The 23,257-nt window shown below is 41.9% G+C and overlaps 1 protein-coding gene across 2 annotated transcripts; it reads left to right on the top strand.

Annotated features, from left to right (window-relative positions):
* The first annotated feature begins 6,616 nt into the window (after positions 1-6,616).
* Positions 6,617-22,453, top strand: LOC118312052 (collagen alpha-1(VIII) chain-like). 2 transcript variants are annotated; one of them, XM_047335535.1, is made up of 4 exons: positions 6,693-6,786; positions 16,949-17,154; positions 18,609-18,868; positions 19,232-22,453. In XM_047335535.1, exons 3-4 carry the CDS (start codon positions 18,613-18,615, stop codon positions 21,184-21,186), a joined length of 2,211 nt encoding a protein of 736 aa, XP_047191491.1. In that variant the 5' UTR covers positions 6,693-6,786; positions 16,949-17,154; positions 18,609-18,612; the 3' UTR covers positions 21,187-22,453. The 2 variants fall into 2 exon arrangements, with proteins under 2 accessions (XP_035492224.1, XP_047191491.1); XM_035636331.2 differs by lacking the exon at positions 16,949-17,154 and having other exon boundaries at positions 6,617-6,786.
* The last annotated feature ends 804 nt before the right edge of the window (positions 22,454-23,257 follow it).

Below are 23,257 nucleotides of genomic sequence, written 5' to 3'. Positions count from 1 at the left end.
GTGTGTACACAAAACTATTTTCTAGCCTCCAGAATATGTCAAATATACAGTAATGGGGACTTCTTTGATTTCACTATCATGTCATCTTCTCCAGTGAAAATACTGACAAATGTTTCAAACGATATGCAGTCGTGCAGTCTAATGTATTTTCTTTAAATATTCACATATAACTGAGAGTGACCCATTTGTCCTGTACCTTTAATCTAATTACTGTCTGGTCCAGTGAAATTCCTTTGTAAAAGGTTTTTGGCAGTTTGTGTGTGTGTGTGCGTGCGTGCGTGCGTGCGTGCGTGCGTGCGTTTCCATGGACATGAAAGTAGCCAAGCGGTGTGTCGGAGTTGGTGACTGACAGGCTGCAGAGAGGCAGAAAAAGTAAACAGCAATGGATCATATTCGCCTTTTCTCATAATGCAATTACTTTAATCCTGTTGTATGTGCGCCATTACACGCCTGCCCAAAAACACATGGACCCGTGCCACAGCGGTGTGCACAAAAGCTCTATTGATGGAATTGTGTGGCTGCATTAAACAGTCCGTTTTGGCAGAGAGAGAAAGATTTAAGTGGAACTCAATCAGTTGTGCACACATTAGAGAAGATGACTCAGCCAGTGGAAACTGTCTAATATCTTCTGTGGCTCTGGACGAGGTTTTGTCACGTCTGAGAAAATAATCTTAAAGACGTCGTCCTGGTCATCGGTGTTACAAACTGGTTGTAGTATGTTGAGCATTAACAGGCAGCCGGGTTTAAACTAATGTGCAATGATAATTTAGTAACGTTTGTCATTACTTTACTAATACTAATAGATGTGTGTTTTATCAGTATGCATGACAGACGAATGCAGACGTTGGGCATATTTGCCTTTTCAGTTTCCCAATCGAAGTCGCAACTTCGATATCTATATAAATGCGGCTGTACTTACAAGTCAGAAACTGGTCATTGCCAATAGGTGTAATTGTGGGAAATGTAGGATCTAGTGTTTTTTGGAGCTTGATGTAAATCGGAGACTAGAAGTCAAGATACCTCTGCCTCTGATGCACTGATGTTTACCTTCTTTCTTTTTTTACCACTATTCATCAATTCATTCAATAATTCAATGAGCTGCTATTTATATACATACTGTAGAGAGACAAGGGAATTGTCTACTTGCCTTTGGGGGCTACATCCTGGAAAATGTAGGAAATCAATAAAGCGCGACGGGGAATGTTGTGGAAAAAATGGGTGTGCCAGCAAAACTTATTTAAAGACACACATGGAAACAATTTTACATGCTGATAGCTATCGGTGTAGCCGTATGTAAAACAACACTGAAATACTCCAGGACCGACGCTGATTCGGCCGTCCACTTCAGCCAGCAAGTTGATCTAAAATCATCCATTATTCCTCGCTCAGCGCAACCCAGACAATTGCGTCATGGCAAGGAAAACATTAAAGCGGGAATTGGATCTACAGGATGGCCGCCGTCCAGGTCCAGGGTATCCACACACATTCCACGTGTTGACATGTTTCCGGCACAGCGACACTGGCCAAGCAGGAAAGGAGGAATAACACATAGAGACGTACAGAACAGAGTGGGGGTGGTTTGTCCCTGTGGCTGATTCAGCTTCCACTGCTGGCAGAAATGTTGGCAGAGGCAGCTTTGCAGCTAATGATCCTTTTCCTGTGATGTCACGTGGAACTGGTGCGCTTTGCACTGCTCTGTAATTGGTCTGACTTCACCGTGACAAAATGACTACCCAGTGTTTTGTTGTTTTTCCAGCGCTAAGTGACGCGACCAGCATTGTGTTTGCTCAGGCTGTCCCACATGGCATGCCACCGTGAATGGCAGGCTCACGCAGTGCGAGACGTTAATGATAATATTTGACTTTCCAGCAAATTGAGGCCTTTCAAAGAATGGGGTATGGTGTTTGTGTGTGGGGGTTTTTCTTTATTTTCTCAAAAAAATATACCATGCACTTGTAAATTTACGCTTCGGAGCCATAATTTTCACATTATATTTTGCCTTCAAGGGAGGCATCTTAAATTTAGCTCCAGTGATTTTCAGCTGTTGGTCTTGTGAAGCTACAAGGTGTTTTAGATTTGGGAGAACCTCTTCGATTGGCTTTTTTTTGTGTGTGTGTGTGTCTGATGCTTTATCTCTACCCGTTGCATATTTTTTTTCTCCCTCTGCTGTGATTTAAACAAGGTCTGTTCCACAGCGCTGACGTGATGTGCAGTTTGCCATCGGCGATCTGTTTGCGTGAAGCAATGAATCTTGCATCCCGCTGACAACATTGCACTGTTTGGCTACAAAAACGGCTCGGACTAATACAGCCGGTTGAGAGATTGAAAAACCGAGAAAAGAAAATGTAAATATCACAAGCACGTGTGGTAGATTTATCCTATGTTCGTGGAAATCTCGGGGCAGAGAGACTGGACGACATCTGCGACACTGTCTGTTGACAATGTTGTGGACGGACCTAAGTAGCACCTATCATTTTCCTACGGTGACTGTTCAAAAAATCTGGTTTTGCGTCACTGGAGGAAAACTGAAATATTTTTGATGTGAAAGAGAGATGTGGCGCTTGGAGCTGTAGCTCAGTTGTTTTTGTTTTGAGAACTAGATGCCGAGAGCTTTTTGCAACTACGGTGGAAGAAATTTTGTATGAAATTAAATTAAGAATGATAACATTAAGCAGCTACAGATCCAGATATTCAAATCACTCACATTCAAATCACAGCTCAAAGGAGGATGAATGATGAACTTGATAATAACGTCCCTGTCCAGTCAGTTGACTGTGCCTACACAGTACACACTGCAGGGTTAACTGGAGGAGCTGACATGCTTCTCGCTGTTCAGCCAGTTAAGCTGTCTTAAAATCTCACTCCACCACTGTCTGTGCCAGCCGCAGTTTAAGACACAGCTGGGAGCTCGAAAAGAGGCCTTAAATGATTTTCTCCATAAAGTCTGGTGGCGTTCACACACAGACTGCTGGCTTTGATGAAGGTACGAAGACAGAATCTCCCGAAAACCCTTCCGTATCCGGTTGCTCCGCACTCGCCGTCCCGCCGCCAACTCCTCGAAAACCGTCCACCAAAGATGGACAGGAACATTTGGAGTGGCGGCCCTGGTGCGCAGCGGCTTCTGAGACGACCGGATTAACAGCCAGACAAAAAAATTCAGAGGTGGTCATGAGAGAGCAAAACAGCTCGTCACCGCATGGAGTAACTGCTTCCAGCAGTGGGCTTGCTTGTTTCGCTGTGAGGAAGTGCCGCAGACATTACTGTATGCACAACCCTCTTCTTCGCTCGACATATGTATGTTGTGACTGGGAACGTATATGCTCGGTTCTGCCTCATTGCATTAAGGCCATTAGCCTTACTGGCCCCGCAGCCATAGCTTGTATTTAGTTTGCATCGTTTCATGTCATGACGTCATGCAACTGCAGTCAGGGGCCGCATCTGTTGATGGCCGATGTCTTTTTGAGCCAAAATCTTGAGCCAAAAAAGTGAAGCCCACAAAGGACAACGAGCAGATCCACAAAGTCAGACAGAGCTCTGTTGGCCATTCACAAATCACTGCGTGAACATGTGCGCACTCATGAAACGTGGGAGACTTTTTTTCTAAGGTGGTAGAGAGATGTAAAGGTGATGCATGAACATTTGCAAAATGCTGTGAGAGCAGAAGATCCCCTGAGAGCTCACATCTCTTGTCCCAGTCGAGGGCCCGGACGATGGATGAGGACTCAGAGGTGCAGTGTCACAACGGTTTTGCTCTGTAGTTTCTCAGATCGATGTCTGACTGTTTGGCACATTCATTGGGACATTCATTGCCTGCAGCATATGGGCACGCAACACGATGAAGGTCAACCGTTTAAACCACGTGTAAATGGATCTATGGTACCTACAAAAGACATTTTGATGCAAATATCCACTTTTTATCCAGTTGATCTTACAAGAAAGGATGGAATTAAAATATTCATCTGCGCTTCCAGAAGCAAGAAAAGAAATCACAGTGTTGTTATTTGTCTAGTCAACTCCCTAAAAGGCAACAAAAGAAAACAAAAAATTCTTTTGGAGACACATCTGCCAAGTCAGTGGTCACATTTAACACAGCTCATACCCTCTGTTCCCTCCATAACCCAAATGTTTGCCACAGAGTATAGACACAAACTTTAATAGAAAAAGCTTTCGCACTTTTCACAGCGTGTGTCATTTTCCTATCCTAAATCCTTAATGCTTAATTGTTTCCTGAGCACACTGGAAGATGCTGAGTTCCCAGCGATTGGCAAGACAGCCTTTCAACATCGACAGCCAAAAAAGAGTAGGATTAAAGTTAATATGTGTGCCTCCGTTTGGGCAACTGTACTCAAAAATAACACTTTATTACACAAACACTTTTATTACTACAAGTGTAGACTGTTGTTCAAGGGGGAAAACACCAGGGGAATGACCTTTGTATTAGGCTGGGGTCCCTAATTTCGAAATAGACATTTTAGAGTCGAGCGGCGGAAAAGAGTTTGGTTGTAGTCCGTAAACATTTCTGACGTTGAAGTGAACTGTTGCGAAACAAGCGGCGGCCTATGGATGAAGGCACACTGCCAATATATTACACGAATCGCGTGTCCAAATGGAACCAAATCCGACACTGCTCTTCCTTGGGCCCACTAACAATACACACGCCAAGTGTGAAGTGGATGAGAGGAACGGTCTCTTGAGATATATGAGTCACATACAGACTCCGATTCTTCATTTTATAGTTGTGTTTTATGAGCATTTCAAAAAAACTCAAATCATTTGAGAATATTTAGCATTTTTAACATCATTATAGTGTCACGTTATTTTAAATTGGCATTTAAATGGCATTTGGCTGACACAGCACAAAAACAAGGACAAAAGCTAGCAAGTGGGTTAGGATTATACAATCACACCACCCTTCCAAATGTCAAGAATGAGTCTCAATGTTTGAGCTTTGAGAATCACAAGCACAGTGGTCAAAGGTAAATGACTGAGTACCTGGTCATATTCACGGTTCCCTCTAATGACCATGTTAGGTGCCAGGACATTGAAAAATCGGAATGTTTTTCCAATGTCCACTTCACTACATATCAGCGTGGTATTGATTTTGGAGCACATCGCGTTTCAAGTCGTTGCCTAAGTATATTCATTGGCGACTGGACTGATCGCATTTCAGTCAATCACATTGGAGCCGCAGCGTGAGGAAAACATTTGAGCTGTTTGACAGGTCCTGCTTTCATTTTTTTAAGAACGACATCTGTGCCAAAACTCCAAACAAACCGTGTGACCGTCCTGCGGGAGTCATTAGTCTCGCATCACGTATTTCACAGGAACACTGCATGAATCTGAGGACTGAAAAACAGAAAACCAAACCGGGGCTATTGTAACATTGCATCCACCTGTTTGCATTAGTCATGACTGTGAGCTGCCAATCCTCAGATGAAAGCAAGTTGATTGAGGAAACAGGAAACAGGGAGTAATGGGGGTTACAGCCAAGGTTGTCTGTGCTTTTCATGTCGCGGCAGTAATTTGGTTCTTTAATATCTAGCAGGTTGACTGCACGAGCATGCAGACAGGTATGAGGTTAGTGTTTCCACGCAGAAGACTCTGCTTGTTGTTCGGCCTGGTGCATGCTGGGAAAACAGATTCCTGCCCTCGGGTGGAAGAATGTAGCTTTCAGGTTGTCGAGGGAAGTATAGTACAAGTAAGTGCATGATGTCTTGCATTGCAAACATCAACACAATCAAAAACAGATTAATTCATCTGATTTATTAAACCAGCTTTCTCTGGTGGTTCCCTCAGTAGAGTGAACAATTTGGACAGAAGCTGAATATTTTAATATAAGTTTATATAAACTTCACGCCAAGTAGTTGCAAATCTGAGCATTGGTAAAGTATTGTTTGTGGGGGGGGCTACCATGTGACTGACGGGGTCACAGGTGTAGGCGGACGTGCACTCAGTCAGGCCCACTCCCCGCCCACTCCAAGTATGGTTATTTATGGCGCTGGCCAAAATGCTAATCTCAAGGCTTCAAATCATCAGTTCACAAACCAATCGCTGACATCATGGTGGGCTTCCACTTGGCTGAAAACAACATTGCACAGGCAGATGCACGGCTGTAGATTATATTTTACACTACTGGGATCTTAATGCTCAAATAACGGATGAGAGAACGTGAGAAAAGTACAGTTTTAGTAGGTAGTGTGTGTAAAGACTATGCTGCTTTAAAGGTCTTTGGGAAACAGGAATGTGAACAGTCTGAACAGCATTGGCAATGGACGTCGTGGTGAGATTGATATCAACGACTGAATGTGGGCTGTTGCAGTCACAACACCCCCTCCTCTCAGCTCGATTCTTGACCTCAGCCAGCGCGGCCAACCAAAGTGAGACCATGCCCTTAAATCTTTCTGCATGCAAAGAATGCAGCGAGAGGTCCAAGTCAAACAAGAATCTTCCTCCCTGTGATATACAGTTGTGCAGCTGATTGGGTTTCCTGTTTTTTCTCCCCTTGCTAGTTTGCTTCTGTTTATGATAACCTCAAATGCTGCAAACATGTCGATGCAGTAAGTGGTTTCCTTCTCACAGGGACCCTGTTTTCCTCCCTCCTTCTCCCCACATACATGTAGAGATCCAGTGGCTCTCTTCTCCCTCGGCCCGAGCAGCTCCACCCACCTGCAGATAAAAGCCAAGCCCTCACCAGAGCTGCTGTTCGGCGTCTGTCCCAAACTCCTCAGAGCTCTGTGATACTTTCACCCTGCAGCAGCAGCAGCAGCAGCACATGCATAAAGAAAGGTACGTGATGCCTTGACCCCTGGCACTGCAGGATTTGATGTTCTGGTTGGCATGGATGATTCTTTTGGGAGCAGAAGTAGCACTAGTCATAGAATCCAAAGCTGCATGATCAAGTTTAGGGTTTTTTGTTTTTCCTGAATTGTTGTGCAATTGCAATGCCTTGAGTGCAAAATCGCTCTAACCTTTTCTCTTGGCAAATACAGACAAAAGAAGTCATGTCCATTTGAGTTCTTGGAACGCTGCATGAGTAACGTTTGGGATGGCACGTTATTCACAACTAGGTCTCAAGGAAAAAAGGAACATGATATGGGGAGGCTGAGCAAATATCAAAATCATTTGCTTGAATTCCAAAATGTTTCATTCAGGCATTTTATTTCACAGAGCTCACTTCTGTAAACTGAAGTCACTGCAGATGACGTCTGACGGTTTTCTTACTTTACACCTGCACAACAGGTTAAATTTGATAAAATAAAATTCGGTGCAGCATCTTGATAGGATTAAGCACAAGTCGATGGAATGCCTTGATATTTTTTTGACATTTTAGTTGTCCTTCAATACAGAAGGAAAAAATGTAGATAATTCTCTCATCCTGTCTTTGTGAAAGGTGAGGTCATGTGGGTTTTGTACTATTCCACATAACTAGGAGGAAAACGGGATTAAAATCCGTTTTATAAAAAGGAGACTTTGTGGCAGCACACTGGTTCTGAGAAGTGAGTCACAGATGGAAAGTTTGGGCTTCAGAAAATCTTTCTGGTAATTTTCTTTCTCCGCATTTTCTACAGAAAACACGTAGACGTGACTGTTTTCAACCTGATCTTTTTCGCCTCTCTGACCTCTGAGCAGAAGCTGATCGCAGTGTGGCCTATTGCGCACCTGCCAGGAAACATTTGGGAATCCCTGCTTCACACCCACCATGAATTTATCACAATGTTAAACATGTCCAAGGTCTCACCGTTATTCCTTCACCACCCCCTTTCTGCTGCAAGTAATAGGGAATGTGTTATAATAGCCGCTGTAACTCGCATGCAGAAATAGCTTGAGAGAGCACGAAAGCAGATAGGTTTTCGGTGCGAGCAGATGATGTGGAAAAGAAATCTCGGATTCCAGAAATGTCCGTTTTTATGGAGCTGAGCAGTTTTTTTTCTAACTCCCAGCCCTTGATTCCTTTTTAAAATGATCAAGTTTTTTTCCTTTCTCAGCGAGAAAAGTCTTAATTAGGGGAAAATGTGGTGAGAGGAGCTCACGCTGGTTGAGGTCAAATAAGTTGTACAATTAACTCGTTGATAGTTTTTGTTTACCGCAGACACTCGTAATGTATAGTCCTCGGTGTGCAGAGAGGACTGTTGGCATCGGCACAGTGTTGTTATGGGTTTTTGTCATTCCGTGCTGAACAGCAGTGAAAACACACAACGCTGTTCTGCAGATGGGAGAAAGCCAAGAAAGTTCAAATCAAGTGAACACAGGGCTTCAGGATCCTTTGACCTTACCTGCTCATGTTGGAGCAGGTAAGGTCAAGTTCATTGACCTTACTTGGTACCTTACATTTACTGTCACAGTTACTGTACAGTGATCACCATCAACTCTTAATGTTGAGGCAAATAGAGGAGTGCAGTGAGCAGAATATCGCTACAAGTCTTCACAATGGCATTGTGTCTCTCATAAGTCTGTCATTCATTTATCCATAGTATGTGATTTTTGTAGCCTAAAACAATTTGCTTTACCAATTGTCTTCCATTTTACTAAAACCAGTGATTTGAGACACTGCTGAAAAATGGGTGGTATGTCGGTATTTAACATCCAACCCATGCTTTGTTTGACTTTTTACAGGAATAATTTGACATTTTGCAAAATGTGTGTGTTCGCTTTCACTTGGATCAGAGGACTGATGTCAAGGCCAGTTAGCTTAGCTTAGCACAAAGACTGAAAACGGGGGGAAACAGCTAGCCTAGTCTCTGTCCGGACGTTACAATTCCACGGAATGGCTTCTGGTTGAGGCTTCACATTTATCGTACAGATATGAGAGTGGTATGGATCCTCTCATTTAAGTCTCAGCAAGAAACCATTCATTACAGAAAACAGTTTGGTCAAAGGTCAGGGAGCCAGCGAGTTAAATGTGCACGACGGTTGCAGTTACTCATTTGTGTCAGATTGACGTAGTACTATGTCTGTTTTGGGGTATCAGCTGGGGAGCTGGATGCTTTCATGGAGGAGTTTGATGTGCTTGGCTTCTTCTTGTTGTTGAGATGCTGAAGCCTGTTTGCCTTGAGCAGAGGCCGTGGAAAAGAAAAGGTGGCAGAAAGCAAACCCTCAAAGCTGCAGCTTTAAAATCTCCAGACTGTAGGAAAGTCGCTGCAGGATCAGATGCTTCAAGTCAGCAGGCGGTGACTTTATATATTTGTTACGCTGTTAATGTCTCCTCTGACGGGTATTTTTTTTTTCTTCTTCTTCTCTCCGTCTCGCACTCTGACTCCTTCCCAGTTCTCACCTACTGAACAGGAAGTGTTTATGCAGCTCGGAGAGAATGTGTCTCTTGATCCCACAGCTGCAGCCTCTGTGACTCGAGGCCATGTGTCCAAACACCAGTCTGCTACCGGGCAGAGCATTGCCGCCTTCATAGAAGTCTCAAAAGTATGAAGCCTAGCTCACTTTTGCAGTCATTTCACGTTGGGGTTTTTTGTGCCAGTTATTAATCTCTCACATTAGCTGCCGTCCAATTTACACTCTCTTTGTGTGCAGCAAGTGGTATTTCATATCTCACAAATACTATTCTGGAATAACAGCTTTAAATTTTGCAGATTTATTGCAAAGTGTCTCTTATCTAAACTCCTAGTAGACAGAGTCCTAGTCCTTATTATCCCTCGTAAATACTTCACCGCAAAAACATCTGGACAGGAGGAAAAGGGAGGATCGTGTTTTTTCTCGGAGTGGCACATTTTACGTTGTGACTGTGTAACACGTTTCCTGACATTGTTGTCATATATATATACAGCTCCCACCAGTCAACCAATCTGTACATGTTGCAGTAAGCCGTAAATGATCAAGGTGATCCCACTAAATTGATGTGTGTGCAAAAAGAAGTTTGCAATTGCAGACTACTGAAATCCATAATGACGGATCACTTGTAGAAGTCCGCAATACATCGCATTAGAAGATAAGCTGGGTAAACCATCATCAAAGTGGAATAGTCAGCAATAAAACCCGAAGAAACCCTCTCTCAAAACAACATATAATCACCACCTCGTCATTCTCAAATAATACACTGCCCCCACTCTCCAGGCTTCACCAATTATGACCCCTCTGGAAGCGCTGGTGCCGTATTTCAGATGTCCCATTGGTTTCAGTCGCGAAAGCATTCGTCGTAGGGGTGTTGGAAATCTTCGGAGGGACCTTGTGGTCAATTTGTGGCGGAGCATTGGCATTTTTATGCCTTTTGATCTAATCAACTGGCAGTGTTGAAAGATGTATGCAAGTCCTTTCATCAAGTAGAAGTGCCAATATGACAAAAGTGGCTTAAAATGTAAAAGACCTACATCCAAAATTACGACCAAGATGTACTTTAACAACAAAAGTATTATAAATCTGAATGGTCGTGAGATGAACACTGGCAGCAGACAAAAAACATGACATCTGTGTTGACTGATGAGAAGCCTGTTACCTGCCTCAAATGACTATATGAAACAAACATATTAACATGTTTTATACATTAGGTTTCATCGTTTGAGGTTTGACTGACTCTCATTTACTCATGTCATCGTGTGTCTAATTTTGGAATAACAGTAGCGGATGGAAATTCATGTGAATTAGCATTTTCTCTTGCTGCTTTTCTGGAAATCCGTGCCACTGAGGATCACGAGCCAGAATATTTGTGAACCACTGGTTTATTTTCAGTGTGTATTTTATAAGTTTACCTTATGCTTTTAGTATTGAATATTAAAAACTTGGAAGCTACCAGTTGAATGTAATGGAGCGACACTATTTTCAATGAGTAAGGAGTAGTATAAAAAGAAGTACAAACAGATCAAACTTCAAAATTGCAATACTTGTGTACTGCTACTGTTCATTGGAAAGCCTCCGAAACGGAGGAAGGAGACAACATGTGGCCTCCTCTCTGATTCACACTGTACACAAAATGTATTTATGCAGCTGCGATCTGCAGAACTCCCAGCGGACTCCGTGGTTCATTCACAGTACAAAGTGATCAGATCTGATTATTAGCCAAACGTTGTTACTGCCTGTGAAAATAATCATTCACCAAAGGACGAGTTTGAGAGCCAGTGCAAATATGAGAGCCAGTAAAAAAAAAATCAGGCAAAACCACAGGAAGTTCAGGCAAAAACTGCTTAAAGTTAAAGCTTGGAAAAGTCTGAAAAAAAAAACTCTTTCTTTCCCCGCTGTGCAATACAGTGGAACATGTCATGTAGAATAAGTTCTCTCTCTGAGTGAATATCTTCAGATTGGAAAATACATCCGCTTTTGTTTCCCACAGATTGTGTTCTCTAAGGATGTGAAGTACGTAAAAATCCCGAAGTGCTTCTTGACTCTGCGTTGCTCTTAGGTTCTGTCCACTGACACCAGATACTGTGTTTCGACAGAACTCAAAGCTAATAGGAAAATAATTCTCCGATCTTTGCCTGAAATGAAAATTGTGGTCAGACTTTCAGTGACTGATGGTTCCCAGAGCAGCAGGAGGGGGGAAATCTGTCGGTGAGATGGGTGAACAGATCAGGCCATATGTGCGTACGTGCGTGCATGTGTGTGTGTGTGTGTGTGTGTGTGTGTTAATGGGAGGAGGTGTAGGTGCAATTATGTGCATGTATACGTATTAGTTTGTTAAAGGTTTGCAACATGTGTTTGCAACATGTGTTTAAAATGATACCACCTTAAAATTAGGATTTTTTTTTTTTAACCCGCCTCAAGATTAGCGAACCTCTCGTCCGCCTGTTTCGAAAAATCTGAGGCCGGTAGGCGTCTGGGAAGGCGACCCCGGCCTTCGCTCTGCAAAGAGATAGGGTAGGTGTGAAGGAATGCTGAAAAAAGAGCAAAAGAGTTTGGAGAGGAACTGGGGAGGGTGGAGCAGACGTGCAAATAAGATAACCTGGGGTTGCGGGGGAAATGAAAATGTTACTCGATGATTGAGGTGGGATAAATCACCTGCTCAGACACATAGAGGGCAGCGGATTCGTAGAAGGAAAACAGCCCCGTGTCCAGAATATGCTCAAAATATGACTTGTGGTTTGAGAGAATGATGCAGCAATGAGAGACTTGTTGCTCTGCAGACCGTAGATGGAAAACACAAGACACTGCACAAAACTAATATCCAGTATCAATTACAGAAAAAATAACGATCTGACTGTACACCGTCTTCGTCAGAAAAATGTGCCCCCCCCCCCATCACTGAAAGCACACTTAGCTCTCCACCAAGGCTGTGGAAAACACTAGTAAACAAGACCTCAGATACAAGACAAAGAGTATCAATGGAATATAAATGGAGTTTGGTGCCCTCTATTGAACCACCGGCCCCACTGCTGGCTTTGTTTGCTTGGTTATTTTGGGTAAAAGTGTCTCAAATTGACTGTTTCACACCATCTGGAGCTTGAAAACTCTATATTTGACATTTATGAGGATGTATTTACTGCTGCAGCTAACAGATTCTTTTTCCAAAATTGTCAGAAAATGTCAGAAAAGAGAAAAGTGCCTTTTGCCCGAGATAAATGTAACCTGTAATTGTGTTTCATAAAAGTTAAAGAACGGCAGAAACTGTCTCATCTCAGCATTTGAGGGGGGGTTTCTTTGCTTTTAGCTCTTGTGACTATTGCCTGTGTGCACATGGTCGCCTTAGAGTATCACAGTAGAGTAAGAAAGGTTAGATAATACACACACACACACACACACACACACACACACACACACACAGGTGTGCATTCCCCAGATGTTGTATTGGATGCTACAGAAGTCAGCTGTTTTGGTTGCATTCCCCTGTCTGTGTGTGTGTGTGTGTGTGTGTGTGTGTGTGTGTGTGTGTGTGTGTGTGTGTGTGTGTGTGTGTGTGTGTGTGTGTGTGTGTGTGTGTGTGTGTCTGTGTGTGTGTGTGTGTGTGTGTGTGTGTGTGTGCGCGCCCGTGCATGCGTGTGCTAAACTCTTCTGACAGCACTGACTGAATTATTATACGTATTTTTGCAATATTTTGAAAGTGCTGCTGTTAAAAATGTTAAGAGAGGTTATTCTTCACAAAAAAAGTCACCATCCAAGAGTTCTAGCAGGTCAAGCCGGATGATTTGCAGTGTCTGTGTTTGGTGGTCTGATACTCAGACCCAAACTGCTACGTGTATGAGGAGAACTGAAAGGCAATTTAAACAAAAGCATCTGCCAAATTAATGTCAACAACTGTGTTTCCTGCATAAAAAGTACTTTTGTAATGAACAGATCTGAGTCTAAATGTCTGATGCATAGATCAGTGGAACCGATGCCTCTTATTCACTAAGAGTCACTTATTTTTCAAAGTAATCTCTTTATTTTGGTTGTTTCGGTGACGGTGTCTTTTCTGTCCTGTCCTGCACCTCTGTTACTGGCCTGCTCTCATTAGAGAAGAAAGGCCCTGCTGTAATCTGTTTAAAACACAAAAGCCAGGCCTGACCACAAGCAATTAAGACTGGCACCCATATCTGTAAGCAATGACATGCCTCTGCTCCTCATCATTTGTTTATCGAGCGGTATAGAGTCCCCCATCTGGAATCGGTCAGGAGAAGGAACACAGAGGAGAAATGGAAATTTGATTATTTTCAAAGCCAAGCTGGAGGTGATAAAAGACTTGTGGCTCATCACCAAGTGGAGCCGGCTGTGGCTGTAAGTGTTGGCAAAAGAGTTTCAGAGGGTCCAGCATCCATTCTGGGGGCGAGCAGTCCTCGTTGCATGGGATTGTCATCAAGCGAGGGGGCGTGGAGGTGTCGGAAGAGTTCTCATCAAAGTGGAGGCTGGGCACAAGATGAAAGACTGGGGGGAAAAAATGAGCAAGAATGTTGTTTGGAAAATATATTCTACAGTACAAGTACAACCCAGTGCAGCACTGCACTGTTATGCAGTTGAAGTGTAAATCTATGTGCTTTTAATAGCCAGTATGGCGATCCATAACATTTTGTATTGCATAAAAACTCCAGGTAGGTGAGCTCTTCTCATTCTCTGCAGGAAATTGAGGCGCTTACCGGCTTTTTTGACCAGGCGCTGGGATTTGACGGTGACTCAGGTTCCCCCGAGGAGGTCGTGACTGCGCCACTGTGGTGCTGCCCATGCACAGTGGCAAGAAAACCAGTGCCAGTGCAGCAGTGGTACTCCCCGTGGTGGTTCGGATTTTGTCAGTCAGAAAGTCCATGATCCAGTTGCACATAGAGGTTGTTTCAGACCCAGATTGCTCTAATCTCTGTAAGAGTGTGCTGAAAGCTGAACTGAAATAAAACAGTTGAGATTCAGGGGGAATTTTGTTGCGGAAATGGCAAGAACAGTGGTAGTAGGCAGATGTTTTGGAGCAGGGCTGTGTTCCCTCTCTCCCTCCCTCTCTCTCTCTCCTAAAAGTGTTACATTTCTGATTGTTTTGCTTGATTTTCTTCAGTAAAACAGCCTAGGTTATTATCTCTGTTAGGCTAAATTCTGTGGAAATAAAAAAAAAACAAAGGAGGAATCACTTACCATGTGCAATTTTGTTCAGATGAACCACACGAATCTGAAATTTCAAGTCATGGTTACACGCTGCCCGGTCTCCAGCACCATGTCAGTCCATAAACTGCAGCCCCAGTCCCTTGGTGATATCCAAGACTAAAAAACTCTCCAGTTCTGGTAAAAGTTATTTTGTCAGAAACATTGGCTGTACAGTGGCATGTCTGAAATTACAAGGAATTTCAGCTCAACATGTTTGTTTGTTTTTTATTTCAAATTGCACCATAAATCATGCCCATTTGCTGATTGATAAGTTTGAGTTGTAAAGATATGGTTGTCCTGGAAAGTGCCTGTTAAAGCAGTGGGGGGAACTGATCTCAATACAGCACAAAAAAATCACAAAACTATCAATAATTTGAATTGTAGGTATAACTATATTCATCATTTATCCATAAAGTAAATGAAGTATGTATATTTGACCCGAGTATAACGAGAGAACTGAAATGGGTTCAAAAATAATAATGTTTTCCTCATAAAAACAAGCAGTATAAGACTGGATGAACGTCAGTGTTCAGTGAAATGTTCGTCTACGAATCTTTATGCTGAAGCAGAAAATATCCTGCCCCATGTGTCTCCAAGACATTAGGTCACCACAGAAGGAATTCTGCCAAATCCTGCATCCAACCTTTGAAATGAGCTCTGTTAGTCATGCAGCTCTTCCTGTAAATGGGATAGGATGTATTTATTTATTTTTATTTTTTTGTCTGCTTCGTTCCTGTAAGCCGCGAAGCCTTGACGTATCCTTGGAGGTCAGAGGGAACATGTGTTTCAAAGCACCGCTCTGTCCTCCTTGTTTTGCTGACTTATTGTTTTACAGAGGGTCGTCTCGTTTCCTCGCCAAGCATATGTTCCTTTTATTTTTTTGTCTGGAGAGAATAGCTGTCTTTGTATGAGTACAAAGGATTTTTAATACAGCGATGACCGGCCCAACATCCCCATATGTGAAATCATGTTCAATTTAGAAGATCAACACTTGAGGATCAATCCCCTCTTGGTTCTATATCTGAAAAAGATGTTGAACAATTTTTTTTGTTACGGCACTAGGGTTTGGGGAAAAACTTTTAAAAGTATTCATTCTGGTCATAATAGCAGAATGCTATAGTAGCAGCTGTTTTCAATTGAAACTTCCATACTGTCTGTGTTTTATTTTTGTCCCATGTTCTCTACAAAAACATTCATTAGATATTAAAAACCATACAGAATTTTATTTGAGAGACTATTCTCCAATAAAAGGCCAGGTGGTACTTTGTATTTGATTGATTATTCTTTTAATTGCTGTTTGATTTCTACTGTGGTTTTATGAGTACATTTTTCAGCTGTGGTGAAAGAAACAATTTATTAAATAGTGTTTGTGGTTTGGATGATAACATGCTAAATATTGCCATTAATCTAAAAGATGCACAATCACATTTTCATTACATTTTCATTCTCGGGATACATTTTTAGCATCTTTATTAATTTTTATTGTTATTTATAGAGCACATTCAAAACCCAGATTACACAAGGCAACAAATCATAATCAGCAAAGGTTTAAAAATCAAATGTAGAACCTGACCTATATCTTATAATAAAATAGATTCAGGTGCTTTCAGTAATATAAGATAAAAGACATAGGGAGAAGTCAAGTAAAATCAGTTTAACTTCTCATATAAAGTATGTTTTAAGAAAAGGTTTGGTCTGTCCCCTCCAGTTTTATGCAAGACTTCTGGAACATTTTTTAGAAAATCCGCTGCCCAGGGATTTCAAATTATATGCAGGAATGTATCAAGGCTACAGGCTACACATAACTTCAAAAGTATAATCAAAAATGTCATGAAATCAATTCTTAAACATGCTGGGAGCCCATGTAATGAGGCCATGTTGGTTCTGGTTTAAAGCCTGGCAGGTGTGCTCTGCACCGTCTGTAGTCAGTCAATATATTTTAGTATGAAGTGTGAGGAAGCTGTTGCAATCATAATTAATGCAACAGGACAAAAGCATGAAAAAGTGTTATCAATTTTGAATTATGTCATATTTTATTATGTATTTCTAAGACAATAAGAGTAAGTTTTTACATACATGTCTGGAGGTGCTTTCATTGTCTGACTACTGTTTTTGTTGAATTTCAGCAGTTGGGTGGATATATATATACAGAGCCTTTATAATTTCATTAAAGGGTTGAACATTTTAGCTTAAGAGTTCATCATAGTCTGCACTTACAAAGCCCAGCATTAATGCTATCTCACAGACAGGCTGCAAAGACAATTTTACAATTTTACAGTTTTGCTATATTTATTTGTAATAGCCACACTTCCCTGCATTTCTTAAGGATACCTCAAGGTGTGTCTCTGCATAACTGTATCCATGCTGAAATATGTCTACCACGTGGGGATGGCAGCTTAGTGTTACAAACCCCAGGCCTCTGTGAAAGGTCACCCCCTGACATTCATCGAATCTGACATTCATATTTTGGCAGGGAACAGTAGGATCCCAGCGAACACCTGGCATGAATCCCGTGCACGGCCACTATCCCACTAATGCCTTGGAAAATACACGGGCAAGCGACCTAAAGTGAGGGCAACCAAACAAGGCGAAGCAGGCCAGAGAGAGTGGGTGACGACAGACAGTTTGAGAAGAGGACTTGACTTCATTGTGTACATTCCAGTTCATACCATCGATTGGGTGTGTAGTAAATTACCTCCCCCCGAGGAGGTTATGTGATTGGTCCGGTTTTTCTGTCTGTTTGTTTGCTTGTTAGCAGGATTACTCAATTTATTTAAAATATATTTCTTTGTACTTTGTATCTTCCCACAATATCGAAATATTATTTACAGCATTTTTCTTCCAGTTTTTTATATATTCATCACAATCACCCACATTTCAGAAATATCACTGTGCACCTACAATTTAACAGACATTTATACATTTATCTTCCCGTGTCTGAGGTTTCCTTGTTTCATACCCATTTGCATCTGTTACACATTGGCGGTGAAGATTAATTACAAAGAATAGAAAGGGTGTGCTAAAAATATTCAACAGTAATCAAATTCAGCCTGAAGCTACTTTTCTTTGTTTTCTTTACTTCAATAACTGCTCAGAAAAATGTAAGCAAGTCTAATTTCCATTGTTCCAGCCCTCCAAAAATGTTGTTCTCTTTGGTTCTGTTTCAGAACATACAAATACTACAGATGTGGAAATCCTACATTAACTCTTCGCTGTTTATTTTTCACACTGCTCTCTTGGCAACATTTATCCAATCTCTTTAGCAAAGACATGTATAAAGGGTTAGGAATTTTGTTAAAAAACTGACCACATCCCCTGTGGTGCCTCTTAATTATGATATATGTTTTTACCAATGTATGCGATTGTCATTCAAGTCAAGGATATGAGACTGAGAGGCTTTAACACGCGTAAACACAGGAAGGGGGGGGGGTGTTCTAGTTGTTTTTTGGGGGGGAGTTTGAGTTGGACCACAGTGGGTTTCATATAAACCAGTATGAGGCCTTCTAATATATATTTTTTAATTCCTCTGCTTTATGGAAGAGCACAGCCTGCTGGTCACAAACTAATATGAAGGATGCTTAGTAAGGAATATCTGCTTTCATGAGAGTTACATGCCAAGTGTAAGGTTTGGGGCCTACAGATGTATAGCAGGAAGAAAGACATGATCCTGTTGCATTATGAAAAATGTAGTAGTCATACAAGGCACTTAAAAGTCAGGATATCTTAGCCTCTGATGCTATCTGTTTGGGTGTTTATCATGTTACTCCCTGTCCCTTTACTTTAGTGCAATTTTAAAGGAACTTGTACTCTACTTAAGTATTTCTACCCTAAGCCTGGTAAATGTTGTACTTTTTAGTCCAATGCTTTCAGATTAATAATATAAGAAACCATCAATAAATACATTTATATTTGTTATTAGATTATGCATAAATAATAATTATTAAATGATACAATACTATGGGTCATTCTGCATAATAAGTACTTTTACTTTAAATGTTTAAAGGATTTTTGATGCAAATAATTAGAGATGGAAAATACTATACGTTTTAAAGTTATTTGGTCAGGAGTTTGGCAGAGACTTATCTGTTTAAATTTGTATCACATTTTGTCTTTTATTTTATTCTCCACTCCAGAAAAATGGTGGCTGTACACGTCCATTTCTTCACAGTGTTCCAGCTGTGTTTAGTACGCCTGGCCCATGGTGGGGCGTATTATGGACAAAAGCAGCCACATCAACAGCACCAGCCCCTTCCACAGCACAACGATGGGTATCCTCAGCAACAATTTTTGGGGAACGAAATGCCACTCATGCCATTACTGCCACAGTATGGAAAAGAGCTTCCCCAGCTGCCTTTGCAAAAGGGCAAAGAGAGGCCACTGATTGAGGGCAAAGGTGAGGCCAACCAGTTCTTGCAAAATAAGTATTTGATTTAATAAAAGGACAATGCTAATTTACTATCAACCGAAAAACAAAAACAAATCTATTTTTTTGGTTTCATTTCTTTTAAACTGTAGATGCATTTATGATATTGTGAGTATTAGCTTTTTATGGGGTCATAAGAAATATAACTATCAACATTCTCTTAAGCAAATGTCTGGTTTTGACATACCCTCAGAATTTGTGATATCACAAAAACAACAAATATCAGATTACACCAGGACCATTTTTGGTCAGTTTATTTTCTTGATCAGTGTTGAATGATTTACTGGGTCAGTTTTCACCTCTGTCTACCAAATGTTTCCTCTTTTTTTCCAGGACAAACATTCCCTAGAGGGGCCAAAGGCCCGCTCCCTTCTGGCCCTGGTGGAGAAGGTCTCAGAGAGGGACCTCAAGGAATTCAGGGCCCCCCTGGACCAACTGGACCACCAGGACCGCAAGGCCCTGCTGGACAACCAGGCCAGGGATTGCCAGGGTTACCAGGAAAAGCAGGGTCTCCTGGTACACAAGGATACCCAGGAATTGGAAAACCTGGCATTCCAGGATTGCCAGGAAAACCTGGAGGACCAGGATTACCAGGACCAAAAGGTGACCTTGGTCCTAGTGGGGGTGAAGGACCAACTGGACTTTCTGGGCCTGCTGGGCTTCCAGGTCCCCCTGGACTCCCCGGGATCTCCAAAATAGGAGGCCACGGCCTTCCAGGACAGACAGGTCCTCTAGGAGAGCCTGGTCAAAAGGGTCCGTCAGGGCTACCTGGTCCCCCAGGCCCCAAGGGAGACAAAGGACTTGGTCTACCAGGTTTGCCAGGTTTGAAAGGACCTGGAGGACCACCAGGTCCACGTGGACATGTGGGCATCTCTGGCATTGGTAAACCTGGCCTCAATGGTCCACCTGGACAACCAGGAATACCTGGAAAATCAGGTCCTCCTGGAGAGCCAGGGTGGGCAGGACCACAAGGTGAAACAGGTCTACCAGGACCACCAGGCATACCAGGTATTGGAAAACCAGGAAATGATGGTTTTAGAGGTCAACCAGGGATCTCTGGAGGGAAAGGAGAACCAGGTCCTCCTGGTTTACCAGGGAGTCCAGGCTTGCCAGGTTATGGTAAATCAGGGTTTCCAGGACCTAAGGGTCACAAGGGTCATGCTGGTCTTCCTGGGCCTCCAGGCCATAAAGGCGATAAAGGTCATGGAGGTTTTCCAGGGGTTAGTGGTGCCACTGGTCATAGTGGTATGCCTGGCCCACCAGGTCCTATAGGGCCTTCTGGTAGTCTAGGCTTCCCAGGACAAAAAGGAGAGAATGGCGTTGGGGGACCAAAAGGAAATCCTGGAATAAAAGGTGATTTAGGGCCTTCAGGTCTTCCAGGTCAGTCAGGTCGATCAGGAGAGGGTGGACAACCAGGAACAAGAGGTTTACAGGGGCCTATTGGCCCAAAAGGAGAAGCTGGTGTTAGGGGTTTACCTGGTGTCCATGGTGCTGCAGGATTACCGGGACCAAGAGGAGAGGGAGGACAATCTGGAGAGACAGGCCATCAGGGGCCCCAGGGAATTCCAGGTCTTACAGGACCAGGGGGACCAATTGGACCTCCTGGACTGCCAGGGCAAAAAGGCGAATCAGGAATGCATGGTAAACCTGGCTATCCTGGTGATGGAAAGCCAGGACCTGCTGGTCACATTGGCCCTCAAGGTAACCCTGGTCCCAGTGGCCCCCCTGGACTTCCAGGGCAACCAGGACAACCTGGACTCCCTGGCCCTCCAGGACAATCCGCTGTATCGCCTGACCTTGGACAGATCCTCCCTGTGACCGGTCCATACAGTGGCCAAAGACAAGGCTACAGGAAACAGAAGAATGGAGGTGAGATTGGTGGAAATGTCCAGGAGTTGCCTTCATTCACAGCTAAGCTCACAAATCCATTCCCTCTTGTTGGCTCTCCAGTAATCTTCGACAAACTTCTGCACAACGGCAATCAAGACTACAATCCCCAAACAGGTATTTTCACTTGTAGCATACCAGGGATCTACTACTTTGCTTATCACATCCACTGCAAAGGAAGTAATGTGTGGGTGGCACTGATGAAGAACAATGAGCCAGTAATGTACACTTATGACGAGTACAAAAAGGGCTTGCTGGATCAGGCTTCTGGAAGTGCTGTACTCCCATTACGACAAGGAGACACTGTCCATGTACAGCTGCCATCGGACCAAGCTGCAGGACTTTATGCCGGTCAATATGTCCACTCAACTTTTTCTGGATACTTATTGTATCCAATGTAAGAAACATATTTTAAATAAAGGTGGTAGTAATGACATATTGAAGGTTAATTTTACCATATTGATAAGAAAACTACTTCAAGCTCAAAGGCACAATATAGGTCAAATTAAATAGTTTACAATGAGTGGTGAAAGAATAATCTTTATTATAGGAGCCAACATACTTCATTGAATTATTCTTTGCATTATATGCCTCACCTCTGTTTTCACATGCATCATTGGAGTCTAAGAAAAATCTATGAAATATGGAGCACAGTCTGTATATAAATATTGTGATAGACCATCTGGTTGTTGGCTATGATATGTAGGATGCAGCATTTCTTGTAAGGGTTCTGTGTTTCGGATGGCACAGTTCAAAGTGTATTATCAAATATCTCAGCTGTCATAACTGTTTAATATTACATTTATTCTTATATCCATCAACACACAATATATTAATATCCATGACTTGGACTAATTCCTTGAACAATGAGGCTTTAGGTTGCAGAATTGTCTTCACTCTTCACTCATTATTTCTTTTGCTTTACAGTTATAAACTGTACACTGGGCACATACAATCATATCGGTTTTATGGTACTATGCATTTACTCAGTTATCATAACATACAATTCATATTTGGGGGTCATCATGTAGTTATTAAGTTATTGTTTTTTTATGTTATTTGGAAAATGCAGCTTTTTAATACAAGTAAATATTTGTCTCAAAATGTTAAACCATATATCTTATCCAAACAAATGCTATATCTCAGTCCAGAGCAGAAAAAAATACTTTGTAGTTATGCCCACAATTTGGCAGGTAACCTATCTTTGGATTCTTTCCGTATGGCCATCCCATGTCATAAATTTGTTGTGTTTGTACTAAATATGAATTTTTTTGAAAGGTTTTTGTCAATTTGTCAGAATTCTCTGTAATTTATTTGTTTGACTACTGATTACTTGGGATTTGTTTGTTTGTTTGTTTTTATTTTTTGCTAAACACAAAATTATGGAATTCATTCCAAATGCAGAACACAACAAACAAGTTCTATGTCAAAAATAACACATACCCATTTATATCAGTATGTGTCAGTGTTTTACAGTTTAAATTTGTTGGTGTTCAAACAGTTTGTGCTATTTTGGGACGAAATTCTTTGAAACCTTTTTTCCTCCCTTTCGTTCATTTCTTTGGACAATGGTGCACAGCATAAGCAAATTAAAAACTGTGCCTGAATTGATGAATTTTGGCCTGTGTTGCTTTTACTTGTGATTTTAAATAAAGTAATGAAAACATTTGTCTTGGTTGTATTATCATTGTCTTTACACTTATGTCTTAATCACTATATGTACACGGCATGTAGTGAATTAATCACTTCTGAGAGGGAAAGCAGCCCTAGCATCATGAAGACTTAACATGTGCAACTGGACATCTGCTACAAACACCAAATGTCTTTTTCCATCATGCCATTTGGCACTGAACAGACAATACTAAGCTCCAGATGTCTGACACTGAGACTTGTTTTCAGATATTTATTTTCAGACATACACAGATAAAATGACCAGGAAGACACAAAAAAAACAAAAATGCTACCTACAAAGAGAGCCAAAAAAAGCCCCAGAGATGCTGAACAACAAGAGATGAAAAACGTTCCAAAAAATAACCATAAGAGACATTTAATGTCTGCAAACTATGCTGTTTCTTGCTCCTGTATACATCTGGCCGACAGTCTTTTTAGCATGTATTAAAGACATCACAATGATTCTTACCCCAAATGTACAAGATCAGAATGTGGCAACAGGACAATATGCTACCGTCTGAGGGGAAGCCAACACGTGTCACTGGACTGAGCTTTTTCCAAATCTAACTCTAATCATTTAACTATAGCATACAAAAACATGGACTTGCGTGCATGTTGTGAATACTTCCACTTGTATTGCATCCCTTGCGCTATCAATAAAGCTGGTTTGAATTTGAGAGGTTCTGAACCCTACAGGGTTGTGTGCCCAGTGCCAGCAACCCGAAACAATACAACACTTCTTTGTTGAATGTAATAATAAAGAAGATTCTACAATGTGGAGGGAAAGGAAATGGAATAAAA

Source organism: Scophthalmus maximus, chromosome 1 (assembly GCF_022379125.1).
Source record: "Scophthalmus maximus strain ysfricsl-2021 chromosome 1, ASM2237912v1, whole genome shotgun sequence".
Classification (NCBI taxonomy): Eukaryota; Metazoa; Chordata; class Actinopteri; order Pleuronectiformes; family Scophthalmidae; genus Scophthalmus; species Scophthalmus maximus.
This window is presented reverse-complemented; position numbering and strand designations above follow the sequence as displayed.

What these genes read in the sequence shown, in the direction of transcription:
- LOC118312052 (XM_035636331.2), top strand. An exon ending in GCCACTGATTGAGGGCAAAG is followed by an intron (nt 18,869 to 19,231) that starts GTGAGGCCAACC and finishes CTTTTTTTCCAG; the next exon opens with GACAAACATTCCCTAGAGGG.